Consider the following 17,164-nt stretch of genomic DNA (forward strand, 5'->3'; position numbering starts at 1 on the left):
AACAGATACTGGAGGCTACGATGATCAGTAAATACCTCACACGAGACACCGTAGAGGTAATGCCTACAAATCTTCAGCGCATGAACAATGGCTGCCAATTCTAAGTCATGAACAGGATAATTCTTCTCATGAACTTTCAACTGCTGCGACGCATATGTAATTACCTTGCAATCTTGAATTAATACTGCACCAAGCACAATGTGAGATGCGTCACAATATACCGTATACGATCCTGAACCTGTGGGTAATACCAACACTGGCGCCGTAGTCAAAGCAGTCTTGAGCTTCTGAAAGCTCAACTCACATTCGTCTAACCATCTGAATGGGACACCCTTCTGGGTTAGTTTGGTCAATGTGCTTGCTATACATAAAAACCCTTCCACGAACCAACGATAATAACCTGCCAAACCCAGGAAACTCCGGATTTCTATAACTGAAGTAGGTCTAGGCCAATTCTAAACAACCTCAATCTTCTTAGGATCCACTTTTATGCATTCTGCCGATACAACATGTCCCTAAAAGGTAACTGAGTCTAACCAAAATTCACATTTTGAAAATTTGGCATATAACTTATTATTCTTCAAGGTGTGAAGCACACTTCGAAGATGCTGCTCATGCTCCTCTCGACTGCTGGAGTAAATCAAGATATCATCAATGAATACAACCACAAAATAATCCAAATAAGGCTTGAACACCCGATTCATCAAATCCATAAATGTTGTTGGAGCATTTGTTAACCCAAATGACATCACTAGGAACTCGTAATGTCCATACCGAGTCCGAAAAGCTGTCTTAGGGACATCAGATCCCCTAATCTTCAACTAATGGTGGCCAGATCTTAAATCGATCTTTGAAAATACCTTGTCACCATGAAGCTGATCAAATAAGTCATCAATTCTTGGCAGCGGGTATTTGTTTTTTATAGTGGCCTTGTTCAACTACCGATAGTCTATACACATCCTCATAGATCCATCCTTCTTCTTTACAAATAATACTGGTGCACCCCCGGGCTAGACACTAGGTCTAATGAATCCCTGATCAAGCAAGTCTTGTAACTACTCTTTCAATTCTTTCAACTCCGGCGGGGCCATACGATATGGTGGAATAGAAATGGGCTGAGTGCCCGGAGCCAAATCAATATTTAAAGAAGTCAATATCTCTGTCGGGTGGCATCCCCGGCAAATCTGCAGGAAATACTTCTGTAAATTCACGAACAACTGGTACTGAGTCCATAGAAGGGACATCCCGCGCTGGGATCGTGAGTATAAGTCAAATAGGCTAGACACCCTTTCTCTACCATACACCGAGCTTTCATATAAGAAATAACCCTGCTGGTAGAATGACTAGGAGTTCCTTTCCACTTTAACCGAGGTAACCCCGACATAGCTAGAGTCACTGTCTTAGCATGACAATCCAATATAGCATGATAAGGAGACAGCCAATCCATACCTAAGATGATATCAAAATCTACCATATCAAGAAGTAGAAGATCCACACTAGTCTCAAGATTACCAATAGTAACCATACACGAATGATAGACATGATCTACTATAACAGAGTCTCCCACCAGTGTAGATACAAAAACAGAAGCACTTAGAAAATCACAAGGCTCAACCAAATATGAAGCAAAATAGGAGGACACATAGGAATAATACATGTGATCACATCATCGGATGACTCGGCCTCAGGCCTAGCTGGAAAAGCATAAAATCGGGACTGGGCCCCACCACTCTGAACTGCGTCCCTATGACGGCCTTTGACTGGCTGGCCTCCACCTCTAACGGTATGACCTTCACCTCTAATGTCCTGGCCTCCACCTCTAATAGCCTGACCTCCACCTCGAGCTGCCTGACCCCTACCTCTAGCTAGCTGAGCAGGCGGTGAAGCAACCGGTGCCGGTATGATAGCACGAGAATCTTGCCGAGATCTGTTACTCGCCAATCTAGGGCAATATCTCCTGATGTGACCAATGTTCCCACACTTATAGCACCCATCCTGATGCCGTAGCTGCTAAAGCTGAAGCTGACCCAAATGGGCCGGATAACCACTGTAGTAACTCTGGAGTGGTGGTGCACTGATAGGAGTTGAATGTGCACTGAATGCTGGCTGCCCAGAGTAAGGCATAATAGGACCGTGACTCCCTGAAGCACCGGGAGATGCATGAAGTGCTGAATGAAACGGTCTGGGAGGATGACCCCTACCAAAATTACTTCTGCCTCTAGACAAGGCACCACTGAAACCACCAAACTGACGAGGCCTCTTATCGGACCTCTACCCTCTCTCCTGTGCAAAAACAATCTCGATCCTCCTTGCGACATTAGCAGCCGCCTGAAAATAAATCTCATTTCCGGTCTCATTGGCTATCTGAAGTCTGATAGGGTGAGTGAGTCCCTCAATAAACCTCCTCACTCTCTCTCCCTTCGTAGGTAGTGAAAGGAGAGAGCATGACGGACCAAATCCACAAAATGGGACTCATACTAAGTAACAGTCATACTGCCCTACTGTAGACGCTCAAATTGCTTTCGGAATTCCTCTCTGAGTGTGATAGGAAGGAACTTTTCAAGAAATAGTTGAGAGAACAGCTCCCATATAAGTGCAGGCGATCCGACTGGTCGGGTCAATGTGTAATCTCTCTACCACCTCTTGGCAAAACCCGTCATCTAAAATACCTCAAAATCAACCCCATTGGTCTCAACTATACCCATGTTCCGCAGCACCTCATGGCAGCGTTCAATTATAATCTTGTGGGTCCTCAGAAGGTGTACCACTAAAGTGAACTGGAAAGAGCTTGGTAAACTTATCCAGTCTCAATAAGGCCTCAAAAGATATGGTGGGCCTATCACAGATCTGTGCCGCAACAACTGGCTGAACTACCCCAACTGTCGGGGTTGCTGGAGCCTGATTCTGGGGAGCCATCTGCTCCGGAGCGAGAGTAGTAGGAGTTTGTGCTCCTCCCCCAGCCCATGAGACGGCTGGTGCCACTGGAAATGTACCATTCTGGGCCACGCCCTCCATAAAACTTACCAAATGGGCTAGAGCGTCTTGAAGTACTAGAGTAGCTATGAATCCTTCCGGGACCTGAACTGGTCCAACTGATACATTCTGAACTGGAACCTCCTCCTAAAGGTCTACATGAGGTTCTACAACAGGTCCAGCTGCTCGAGCTCTAGACTTAGGTCTACCTCGGCCTCTAGCACGGCCTCGACCTTGACCTCTACCCTTGACCATAGTTGCCACCGGGGGTTTTGGTCCCTGTCTATCGGTAGAGGTATTATGTGTTCTCACCATCTGCGAGAGAATAAGAGTAGAATGGTTCAATCATCGATGATAGAATAAAATTGCACGACAGAATAAGAAAGAGGTGATATTGTTCCTAAACTTTATAGCCTCTAAGAGATAAGTCGGACGTCTCCGTACCGATCCTTCAGACTCTACTAAGCTTGCTCGTGACTCGTGAGACCTATATAACCTAGTGCTCTGATACCAACTGTCACGACCCGAAATTCCCACCTTCGGACCGTGATGACGCCTAACATTTCACTTGCTAGGCAATCCAACGTTAGAATAATATTAACCAATTTTTAAATAATCTTTAAATTATTAATAATCAAAGAAACAAATACGGAAGCAAAGTTTGAAATATAGTGAAATAATCCATAAAAACGACGGTGTCTAAATACCATCCCAGAATTGGTGTCACAAGTACACGAGCTTCTAGAATAAATACAAATAAAGGTCTGAATAAAAAAAAGTTGTCTGGAAATAAACACACAGCTAAAGTAAAATAGAAGGGGACTTCAGAACTACGGACGCCATGCAGTTATACCTCAAGTCTCCTCTGGTACGCCGCTGGGACCAACTCCAAAATCTGCACAAGAAGTGCAGAGTGTAGTATCAGTACAACCGACCCTATGTACTGGTAAGAGATGAGCCTAACCTCGACGAAATAGTGACGAGGCTAAGGCGGGTCACTTACATTACCTGTATGCAATAATAGTAACAACAACAATAATAGAAATAAATCAGGTAACTCATTTATAATAATTGAATCCAACTCAGCAGTCATAACCAATTATCATTTCCATCAATTTTGTTACAGCGTACAACCCGCTCTCACAATACATTCACATTCAATTCTATTGCAGCGTGCAACCTGCTCTCACAATATATTCACATTCGGTTCAGTTGCAGCGTGCAACCCGCTCCTCCAATATATTCATTTTAATCAAGTCTGTTGCGGCGTGCAACCCGCTCCTCCAACATATTCATTTACCAATTATTATAGAAGAAATTTCCCAAATAATTACAACAATTGATATAAAATTATAAGACAACAAGCATACAATAATTATCATTTAATTATGAAATAAACAATGTCAAATAGCAAATTATTATAGAAATCAGGGAGAAAATAGGCAGTTTAATATTTAATATGCTAAATGTCAAATAACAATTAAGACACATAATTCAAGTAGCATGTAACAATTAATGCAAGAATTCAAGAATTAATATTTTACAAAGAGTAGGAGAGAAACAATTATTATAAAAATTAATTCATGATTTAAAATAATTTATGATTTTTTAATTAATAGGCAAACAATTAATTTGACGACGTATAGATACTCGTCACCTTGCATATACGTCGTTCACATGCAATTCACATAACAAATAATTTAAGGGTTCTATTCCCTCGAGTCAATGTTAACCACGACACTTACCTCTCTTTGCAAATTCCAATCAATTATTCAACCACAACTTTTCCTTTGAAATTTGCCTCTGAAAGCTTCAAATCTATTCACAAACAATTCGATATATTCAATACGAATCTTAGGAATTAATTCCACATGAATTTATAAATTTCCGGATAAAAATCCGAAATTAATTAAAATATTCGGCAGTGGGACCCACGTCACAAATCCCAAAAAAACTTGCAAAATCCGAATACTCGTTCCGATACGAGTTCAACCATACAAAATTTGTCCAATTCCGATATCAAATGGACCTTCAAATCTTAATTTTTCGTTTTTGGAAAGTTTTACAAAAAATCCAATTTCTTTCATCTAAATCCGCAATAAATGATGAATATAGGCTTAGATTTATGAAATACAATCACTATATGATAAAGAACACTTACCTAGTTCGAAATCGTGAAAAGCTCCTTTGAAATCGCCCCTAAGCCGAGTTATAATTGAGGGTTTGTGAAAAATGAAAAAAATCCCGTTTTGGTTCTATTTTAAGTCACAGGGGTCCGGTTTTCTTCGCGTTCGCGAAGGGCCTGTCGCGTTCGCGATGAGTAGCAGCCCGTGGCTTTCGCGTTCATGAGTCCTCCTTCGCGTTCGCGAGGCATTGCTCGCGTTCGCGATGAAGGAATGATTAACCCTCCCCCAGACGTGCCTAACACTACGCGTTCGCGAGTATCTTGTCGCATTCGCAAAGGGTAATGCCCCCATCGCTTTGCGTTCGCAAAGAAGAACACTTCAGCTGCCCAGTTTACTCTTCGTGTTCGCTAGAGTACCTACGCGGATGCGAAGAAGGACATGCCAGAACACCTGGTGCAGCAAAATACCAGATTTTCAAAGTCTAAAACATCTCGTAGCCTATCCGAAACTCACCTGAGCCCTCAAGGCTCCAAACCAAACTTGCACACAAGTCCTAAAATATCATACGAACTTGCTCGCGCGATCAAATCGCCAAAATAACACCTAGAATTACGAATCGGACACCAAATCAAAGGAAGTTTTCAAGAAAACTTTAAAACTTATATTTTTACAACTGGACGTCCGAATCACGTCAAATCAACTCTGATTCCCACCAAATTCAGCAGACAAGTCATAAATATTATAGTGGACCTATACCGGGCTCCAAAACCAAAATACGAACCCGAGATCAATAAATCCAATATCAGAAATTTCTTAGAAATCATTAAGCTTTCAAGCTTTTAGTGTTTCATCAAAATTCCATATCTCGGGCTAGGGACCTCAGAATTCGATTCCTGGTATACGCCCAAGTCCCAAATCACGATACGGACCTACCAAAATTGTCAAAACACTGGCCCGGGTCCGTTTGCTCAAAATGTTGACCAAAGTCAACTTAGTTGAGTTTTAAAGCTCTATTTCACACTTTAATCTATTTTTCACATAAAAACTTTTCAGAAAATTGTACGGACTGCGCACGCAAGTCGAGAAATAATAAATGGTGCTTTTCAAGGTCTTAGAACATAGAATTACTTATTAAATTTAAATATGACATTTTGGGTCATCACATTCTCCACCTCTAAAACAACCGTTCGTCCTCAAACGAAGTTAGAAAACAATACCTGAGCTGGTGAATAAGTGTGGATATTTACTCCGCATGTCCGAATCGAACTCCTAGGTAGATGCCTCTACCAGCTGACCTCTCCATTACACCCGAACTGAAGGATAACTCTTTGACTTCAACTGTCGGACCTGCCAGGCTAGAATAGCCACAGGCTCCTCCTCGTAAGTCAAATCTTTATCCAATTGGACTGAGCTGAAATCTAATACATGGGACGGATCACCATGATATTCCGGAGTATAGACACATGGAACACCGGATGAACTGCTGATAAACTAGGTGGTAATGCAAGCATGTAGGCTACTTCACCCACCCTTTCAAGAATTTCAAAGGGTCCGATATACCTAGGGCCCAACTTTCCCTTCTTTCCGAACCTCATTACACCTTTCATAGGTGAAACCTCGAGCAATATTCGTTCTCCAATCAAGAATGCAATATCATGAACTTTACGGTCGTCATAACTCTTTTTCCTAGACTGAGCTATGCGAAGTCGATCCTGAATAATCTTGATCTTATCTAAGGCATCCTGTACCAAATCGGTACCCAACAACCGAGCCTCTCCCGGTTCAAACCAACCAAGTGGCGATCGGCATCGCCTTCCGTATAATGCCTCATATGGAGCCATCTGAATGCTCGACTGGTAGCTATTGTTATAAGCAAACTCCGTAAGTGGTAAGAAATGATCCCAAGAATCTCCAAAGTCTATAACAAAAGTGCGGAGTATATCTTCCAATACCTAAATAGTGCGCTCTGACTGTCCGCCTGTCTGTGGATGAAATGTTGTACTCAACTCCACCCGCGTGCCTAAATCATGCTGTACAGCCCTCCAGAAATGTGAGGTAAACTGCGTACCTCGATCTGAAATAATAGACACGAGCACACCGTGAAGGCGAACAATCTCACGAATGTAAGTAATAGGTAATTGCCACTGGAATGAAATGGGCTGACTTGGTCAACCTGTCCACAATGACGCAAACTGCATCAAAGTTTCTCTGAGTCCATGGGAGCACAACAACAAAATCCATAGTGATACGCTCCCACTTCCACTCAGGAATTTCTAACTTCTGAAGCAAACCACCAGGTCTCTGATGCTCGTACTTAACTTGCTGACAATTCAGACACCGAGCTACATGTGCAACTATATCCTTTTTCTTTCTCCTCCACCAATAATATTACCGCAAATCTTGATACATTTTGGCAGTACCTGGATGAATAGAATACCTGGAACTGTGTGCTTTTTCAAGAATTAATTCACGAAGCCCATCAACATTAGGCACACAAATGCGACCTTGCATTCACAGAATCCCATCTTCCCCCACATCAACATGTTTAGCATCACCGTGCCACACCGTGTCCTTAAGGACAAGTAAGTGAGGATCATCATACTGCCTCTCTCTCTGATGTGCTCATATAAAGAAGAGCGAGCGACTGTGCAAGCTAGAACCCGACTGGGTTCTGAAACATCTAATCTCACGAACTGAAAGTCTGAACATCTGCAGCTAATGGCCTCTCACCAACCGAAATATACGCAAGACTGCCCATACTCACAGCCTTTCTACTCAAAGCATCGGCCACCACATTGGCCTTTCCGGGGTGATACAAAATGGTGATATCATAGTCTTTCAACAACTCCATCCATCTTCTTTGCCTCAAATTAAGATCCTTTTGTTTGAACAGATACTGGAGGCTACAATGATCAGTAAATACCTCACACGAGACACCGTAGAGGTAAGGCCTCCAAATCTTCAGCGCATGAACAATGGCTGTCAATTCTAAGTCATGAACAGGATAATTCTTCTGGTGAACTTTCAACTGTTGCGATGCATATGCAATTACCTTGACATCTTGCATTAATACTACACCAAGCCCAATGTGAGATGCGTCACAATATACCGTATACGATCCTGAACATGTGGGTAATACCAACACTGGCGCCATAGTCAAAGCGATCTTGAGCTTCTGAAAGCTCAATTCACATTCGTCTGACCATATAAATGGGACACCCGTCTGGGTTAGTCTGGTCAATGTGCTTGCTATAGATGAAAACGCTTCCACGAACCGACGATAATAATATGCCAAACCCAGGAAACTCCGGATTTCTGTAACCGAAGTAGGTCTAGGCCAATTATGAACAGCCTCAATCTTCTTAGGATCCACCTTTATGCCTTCTGACGATACAACATGTCCCAAAAAAGCAACTGAGTCTAACCAAAACTCACATTTTGAAAATTTGGCATATAACTGATTATTCTTCAAGGTGTGAAGCACACTTCGAAGATGCTGCTCATGATACTCTCAACTGGTGGAGTAAATCAAGATATCATCAATGAATACAACCACAAAAGAATCCAAATAAGGCTTGAACACCCGATTCATCAAATCCATAAATGCTGCTGGAGCATTTGTCAACCCAAATGACATCACTAGGAACTCGTAATGCCCATACCCAGTCCGAAAAGCTATCTTAGGGACATCAGATGCCCTAATCTTCAACTGATGGTGGCCAGACCTTAAATCGATCTTCGAAAATACCTTGTCACCCTAAAGCTGATCAAATAAGTCATCAATTCTTGGTAGCGGGAATTTGTTTTTTATAGTGGCCTTGTTCAACTACCGATAGTCTATACACATCCTCATAGAGCGATCCTTCTTCTTTACAAATAATACGGGTGCACCCCAGGGCGAGACACTGGTTCTAATGAATCCCTGATCAAGAAAGTCTTGTAACTGCTCTTTCAATTCTTTCAACTCCGGCGGGGCCATACGGTATGGTGGAATAGAAATGGGCTGAGTGCCCGGAGCCAAATCAATATAGAAGTCAATATCTCTGTCGGGTGGCATCCACGACAAATCTGCAGGAAATACTTCTGGAAATTCATGAACAATTGGTACTGAGTTCATGGGATCGTGAATATAAGCCAAATAGGCTAGACACCCTTTCTCTACCATTCGTCGAGATTTCATATAAGAAATAACCCTGCTGGCAGAATGACCAGGAGTTCCTTTCCACTCTAACCGAGGTAACCCCGACATAGCTAGGGTCACTGTCTTGGCATGACAATCCAATATAGCATGATAAGGAGACAGCCAATCCATACCCAAGGTGACATCAAAATCTACCATATCAAGAAGTAGAAGATCCACACTAGTCTCAAGATTACCAATAGTAACCACACATAAATGATAGACATGATCTACTACAACAGAGTCTCCCACCACTGTAGATACAAAAATAGAAGCACTTAGAGAATCACAAGGCTCAACAAAATATGAAGCAAAATAGAAGGACACATAGGAATAAGTAGATCCTGGATCAAATAGAATTGAAGCATCTCTGTGGCAAACTGGAATAATACGTGTGATCATAGCATCAGATGACATGGCCCCAGGCCTAGTTGGAAAAGCATAAAATCGGTGTTGGGCCCCACCACTCTGAACTGCGTCCCTAGGACGGCCTCTGACTGGATGGCCTCTACCTCTAGCGGTCTGACCTCCACCTCTAATGGCCTGACCTCCACCACTAATAGCCTGACCTCCACCTCTAGATGCCTAAACCCTACCTCTAGCTGGTTGAGCAGGCGGTGAAGCAACCGGTGCCGGTATGATGGCACGAGAATTTGTTACTCTCCAATCTAGGGCAATACCTCCTAATGTGACTAATGTTCCCACACTTATAGCACCCATCCTGATGTCGTGGCTGCTGAAGCTGAAGCTGACCCAAATGGGCTGGATAACCGCTATAGTAACTCTGGAGTGGTGGTGCACTAATAGGAGCTGAATGAGCACTGAATGATGGCTACCCAGAGTAAGGCATAATAGTACCGTGACTCCCTGAAGCACCGGGAGATGCATGAAGTGCTGAATGAAACGGTCTGGGAGGATGACCCCTACTAAAATTACCTCTGCCTCTAGACGTTGCACCACTGAAACCACCGAACTGACGAGGCCTCTTATCGGACCTCTACCTTCTATTATGTACAAAAACCATCTCGATCTTCCTTGCGACATTAGCAGCCACCTGAAAATAAATCTCACTTCTGGTCTCCTTGGCCATCTGAAGTCTGATAGGGTGAGTGAGTCCCTCAATAAACCCCATTCACTCTCTCTCCCTCCATAGGTAGTAAAAAGAGAGCATGTCGGGCCAAATCCACAAAAATGGGACTCATACTGAGTAACAGTCATACTGCCCTGCTGTAGACGCTCAAATTGCTTGCGGAATTCCTCTCTCAGTGTGATAGGGAGGAACGTTTCCAGAAATAGCTGAGAGAACTGCTCCCATGTAAGTGCAGGCGATCCGACTAGTCGGGTCAATGTGTAATCTCTCCACCACCTCATGGCGGAACCCGTCATCTAAAATACCTCAAAATCAACCCCATTGGTCTCAACTATACCCATGTTCCGCAGCACCTCATGGCAGCGTTCAATTATAATCTTGTGGGTCCTCAGAAGGTGTACCACTAAAGTGAACTGGAAGGAGCTTGGTAAACTTATCCAGTCTCAATAAGGCCTCAAAAGATATGGTGGGCCTATCACTGATCTGTGCCGCAACAACTGGCTGAACTACCCCAACTGTCGGGGCTGTTGGAGCTTGATTCTGGGGAGCCATCTGCTCCGGAGCAGGAGTAGTGGGAGTTTTTGCTCCTCTCACAGCCTGTGAGACGGCTGGTGCCACTAGAAATGTACCATTCTGGGCCACGCCCTCCATAAGACTTACCAAACGGGCTAGAGCGTCCTTAAGTACTGGAGTGGCTATGAATCCTTCCGGGAACTGAACTGGTTCAACTGATACATTTTGAACTAGAACCTCCTCCTGAAGGTCTACCTGAGGTTCTACAACAGGGGCAGTTGCTCGAGTTCTAGACTAAGCTCTACCTCGGCCTCTAGCATGACCTCGACCTCTACCCCTGGCCATAGTTGCTACCGGGGGTTCTGGTCCCTATCCATTGGTAGAGGTATTACGTGTTCTCACCATCTGTGAGAGAATAAGAGTAGAATGGTTCAATCATCGATGATAGAATAAAATTGCACGACAGAATAAGAAAGAGGTGATATTGTTCCTAAACTTCATAGCCTCTGAGAGATAAGTCGAATGTCTCCGTACCGTTCCTTCAGACTCTACTAAGCTTCCTCGTGACTCGAGACCTATGTAACCTAATGCTCTGATACCAACTATCACGACCCAAAATTCCCACCTTCGGACCGTGATGACGCCTAACATTTAACTTGTTAGGCAAGCCAACGTTAGAATAATATTAACCAATTTTTAAACAATCTTTAAATTATTAATAATCAAATAAATATATGCGCAAGCAAATTTTGAAATATAGTGAAATAATCCATAAAAATGACGGTGTCTAAATACTATCCCAGAATTGGTGTCATAAGTGCACGAGCTTCTAGAATAAATACAAATAAAGGTCTGAATAAAATAAAACTATCTGAAAATAAACACACAGCTGAAGTAAAATAGAAGGGGACTTCAAAACTGCAGACGCCATGCAGTTATACCTCAAGTCTCCTCTGGTAGCTAAAATCCGAGCAAGTCTATGGTTCGCCGCTGGGACCAACTCTAAAATCTGCACAAGAAGTGCAGAGTGTAGTATCAGTAGAACCGACCCCATGTACTTGTAAGTGCTGAGCCTAACCTCGATGAAATAGTGACGAGGCTAAGGCGGGTCACTTACATTACATGTACGCAATATTAGTAACAGCAACAATAATAGAAATAAATCAGGTAACTCATTTATAATAATTGAAGCCAACTCAGCAGTCATAACCAATTATCATTTCCATCAATTCTGTTGCAGCTTGTAACCCGCTCTCACAATATATTCGCATTCAATTCTGTTGCAGCGTGCAACCCGCTCTCACAATATATTCATATTCGGTTCTGTTGCGGCGTGCAACCCGCTCCTCCAATATATTCATTTTAATTAAGTCTGTTACAGCGTGTAACCCTATCCACCAATATATATATATATATATATATATGTAGACTTTTAAATAAGTCTGTTGCGGCGTGCAACCCGATCCTCCAATGTGAACTTTTAATAAGTCTGTTGCGGCGTGCAACCCGATACTCCAATATATTCATTATAATTAGTTCTGTTGCGGCGTGCAACCCGCTCCTCCAACATATTCATTTACCAATTTTTATAGAAGAAATTTCCCAAATAATTTCAACAATTGATATAAAATTATAAGACAACAAGCATACAATAATTATGATTTAATTATGAAACAAACAATGTCAAATAGAAAATTATTATAGAAATTAGGGAGAAAATAGGCATTTTAATATTTAATATGCTAAATGTCAAATAATAATTAAGACACATAATTCAAGTAGAATGTAATAATTAATGCAGGAATTCAAGAATTAATATTTTACAATGAATATGAGAGAAATAATTATTTTAAAAATTAATTCATGATTTAAAATAATTTATGATTTTTTAAGTAACAGGCAAATAATTAATTTGACGATGTATAGACACTCGTCGCCTCGCCTATACGTCGTTCACATGCAATTCACATAACAAACAATTTAAGGGTTCTATTCCCTCGAGTCAAGGTTAACCACGATACTTACCTCGCTTTGCAAATTCCAATCAATTATTCAACCACAATTTTTCCTTCTAAATTTGCCTCCGAAAGTTTCAAATCTATTCACAAACAATTTGATATATTCAAAACGAATCATAGGAATTAATTCCATATGAATTTATAAATTTTTCGGCTAAAAATCCGAAATTCATTAAAATATTCGGCATTGGGACCCACATCTCAAATTCTGGAAAACTCACGAAATCCGAACACTCGTTCCAATACGAGTTCAACCATATAAATTTTGTCTAATTCCGATATCAAATGGACCTTCAAATCTTAATTTTTCGTTTTTGGAAAGTTTTATAAAAATTCTAATTTCTTCCATCTAAATCCGAAATAAATGTTGAATATAGGCTTAGATATATGAAATACAATCAGTATATGATAAAGAACACTTACCTAGTTCGAAATCGTGAAAAGCTCCTTTGAAATCGCCCCTAAGCCGAGTTATAATTGAGGGTTTGTGAAAAATAAAACAAATCCCGTTTTGGTTCTGTTTTAAGTCACACGGGTCAGGTTTTCTTCGCGTTCGCGAAGGGCCTGTCGCGTTCGCGAAGGGCCTGTCGCATTCTCAAAGGGCCAGTCGTGTTCGCGATGAGTAGCAGCCCATGGCTTTCACGTTCGCGAGTCCTCCTTCGCGTTCGCGAAGGCTTTCCTCCCTAGCCTTCGCGTTCGCGAGGCATTGCTCGCGTTCGCGATGAAGGAATGACCAACCCTCCCCCAGGTGTGCCTAACACTACGCGTTCGCGAAGGGTAATGCCCCCAAGCCTTCACGTCCGCGAAGAAGAAAACTTCAGCTGCCCAGTTTACTCTTCGCGTTCGCGAGAGTACCTTCGCGAATGCGAAGAAGGACATGCCAGAACAACTGCTGCAGCAAAATACCAGATTTTCAAAGTCCAACACATCCCGTAGCCTATCCGAATCTCAGCCGAGCCCTCGGGACTCCAAACCAAACATGCACACAAGTCCTAAAATATTATACAAACTTGCTCGCGCGATCAAATCGCCAAAATAACACCTAGAACTATGAATCAGACACCAAATCAAAGGAAGTTTTCAAGAAACCTTTAAAACTTATATTTTTACAACCGGACGTCCAAATCACGTTAATCAACTCCGATTCCTACCAAATTCGGCAGACAAGTCATAAATATTATAGTAGACCTATACTGGGCTCCAGAATCAAAATATGGATCCGAGGTCAATAAATCCAACATCAGTAATTTCTTACAAATCATTAAGCTTTCAAGCTTTTAATGTTTCATCAAAATTCCATATCTCGGGCTAGGGACCTCGGAATTCGATTCCGGGCATACACCCAAGTCTCAAATCACGATACGGACCTATCGGAATTGTCAAAATATTGATCCGGGTCCGTTTGCTCAAAATGTTGACCAAAGTCAACTTAGTTGAGTTTTAAAGCTCTATTTCACATTTTAATCTATTTTTCACATAAAAACTTTCCGAAAAATTGTACGGACTGCGCACACAAGTCGAGAAATGATAAATTATATTTTTTGAGGTCTTAGAACACAGAATTACTTATTAAATTTAAAGATGACATTTTAGGTCATCACATTATTACAGATAAAGGTCATGATTTATCGAGTTCCATTCTGCTGACTGCTTGACAGTGCCAAACCTTTGAATTCTCTAAAGAAGTCCATTAATAACACTAATTTTCGTATTCTGTGTATGGGTGTGGACTGTGGAGTTTCCAACTCAAACATATTTCATCATAGGATTCATAGAAACATTATATTAGGTGTAGTTGATTAGGATGACCATTAGACAGGTAAGAAAAGGGTCAAACATAATTATGTATGATTTGTTTTCACCTCATTTCACCCCAAAAGAAATCTGCTTGCTTTATCCTATAAATACATGTTGTCAGATTCCTTAGAGTTAACCAATTATATTTGATTAATTTTTGTTTTTTTGGCATTTTGTAAATGCTTTATATTTTTAAAGGTATGGTGCATATTTAAGTAGTTACTAAATATGATTTTTTTTTTCTATTTTGAATCAGAGCGCAGCGCTTATATCCAAAGTCGAACAAAAAAAAACATAGTTGATTCTCGTAAATGAGTATACACATTTGAATATTCATTTTGTTAATACAAAGGCTGTAATAATTGTAAGTATTTCACAACTAAAGTCAAGGCAATTGTAACTGATGCCCAAATTTAAGGCATATCACATCTTGCATGCTGAAAAAGGAAGCCGAAGCCATTTTCAATTGTTGAAAAATAAAAGCCCATATCACATGCATGCTCTAAAGGAGATACCCGATTTCTGGTTACTGTTAAAAAGATTGTATGGACAAGTATGAGAGCAAGCTCCCGTGAAAGGAATTGACACGAGAGATTTGTCATTATATAGTTCTTAGAACGCTTATGATTTACATTGGATAAATGCAAAGCTGATAACATTGTAAAAATTTGGGTCAAGTTTAGCGGATTGGACTATAACCTATTGTTTAGTCTATTTTGACCAACCCATATTGATCCAAGTGAACTTTGCGTTGGATTGGACATTGATCCATTTATTGGTTCAACCCATCTTAACTAGCCCAAACTGTTAAAGGGGCACAACCATTGGAGATGCAGAGACAGAATAGAGGAGGAAGAAGAGAGATAGAGAACTACTTTTAGGAAATATCGGATATTCTTTATAAGAGTATATTGTACATGTATATATACATACTATCAAGCAACCACTAACTTCTTAACAATAATGTAATAGCTGTTGACAAGTGTACCACTAACTCACTAACTAACTCCTAACAGTCCAACTAGCTCCTACAGTGTATATGCTTCTCAACACTCCCCCTCAAGTTGAGGGATAGAAGAGGTTCTTCATTTCCAACTTGTTAATTAAATACTCATGTTGTAGCTTGCACAGACTCTTGGTAAGCAGATCAACAGGTTGTTCCTTAGTCCCAATGTGTTGAGTCTGAATCTGGCCAGCTTGAATTTTTCCCCTTACAGAATGGCAATCAATGTCAAAGTGCTTTGTCCTCTCATGGAATATAGGGTGTGCTGCAATCTGTATAGCAGCTTTGCTATCACAAAACACCTGCATATGAGTGTTCACTGTAACTCCCAGTTTTCCAAATAAGCCAACTAGCCAAGTGACTTCAGCAACAGTAGCTGCCATGCTTTTGAATTCTGATTCAACTGAACTTCTAGAAATTGTGCTTTGTTTTTTGGATTTCCAAGAGATTAAAGCTCCATCAAACTTAACTATATAGCCAATGATAGATTTCCTTGTCTCTACACATGAACCCCAATCTGAGTCACAGTAGGCAACTAGCTGCTTGTTTTCTTTTGCTGGTATAAACCGTCCCAATCCTGTTGTTCCCTTGACATACTTGACCACTCGTATAGCTGCTTCCATATGCGATTGCTTGGGGGCATGTATGTGTTGACTAAGTACTTGAACAACAAAGGCAATATCTGGCCTTCCCATTGTCAAGTATAGTAGTGTGCCTACTAACCTATGATAGCTACTTGGGTCCTCAAGTTGTGTATCTGTAGATGCTTCACCTTTGTTCATGAACTTGTCAAATGCTACTGAGGCTCAGCTCAGACACTAACTCAAGAGCATATTTCATTTGGTTCATAAGAATTCCTTCTTTAAATCTGGAGAACTCAATTCCCAGAAAGAATTTTAATTTTCCCAAGTCATTCATCTTGAACTTAGCTTGCAAATCTGTCCTCACCTGATGAATAAGATCTAAGTTGTTTCCAGTAACCAGAAGATCATCAACATATACAAGAATTATGACTAGATCACCACCTACTCTTTGTGTGAAAAGAGAGTAGTCATAATGAGACTGTACAAATCTCATATCCTTCAAGGCAGAGGTCAGCTTCAGGTTCCACTGTCTAGGAGCCTGCTTAAGTCCATACGGGGACTTATGCAACCTACATACCTTCTAATGATGACACTCTCCCTGGCTGGCTAAGCCATATAGAATCGACATATAGACTCCTCAAGGAGATTACCTTGAAGTAATGCATTATGCATATCTATTTGGAAGATAAACCAGCTAGATACTGCAACCAAAGCCACTACAAATCTCAATATAACCATTTTGGCCACAAGAGAGAAGGTTTTTTTGTAATCCAGACCTTCAAGATGATTATACCCCTTAGCAACCAGTCTATCATTATATCTCTCTACCTCCCCAGTAGTCTTATATTTAACCTTGAATACCCACTTGCAGCCAATAGGG

General features: G+C 41.2%; 1 protein-coding gene across 1 annotated transcript; it reads right to left on the bottom strand.

The window, feature by feature from the left end:
* Positions 1 to 15,756: 15,756 nt before the first annotated feature.
* Positions 15,757 to 16,395, bottom strand: LOC138896388 (secreted RxLR effector protein 161-like). The gene has a single exon (XM_070181194.1). It carries the CDS (start codon positions 16,393 to 16,395, stop codon positions 15,757 to 15,759), a length of 639 nt encoding a protein of 212 aa, XP_070037295.1.
* Between the last annotated feature and the right edge of the window lie 769 nt (positions 16,396 to 17,164).

Source organism: Nicotiana tomentosiformis, chromosome 7 (assembly GCF_000390325.3).
Source record: "Nicotiana tomentosiformis chromosome 7, ASM39032v3, whole genome shotgun sequence".
NCBI lineage: Eukaryota > Viridiplantae > Streptophyta > Magnoliopsida > Solanales > Solanaceae > Nicotiana > Nicotiana tomentosiformis.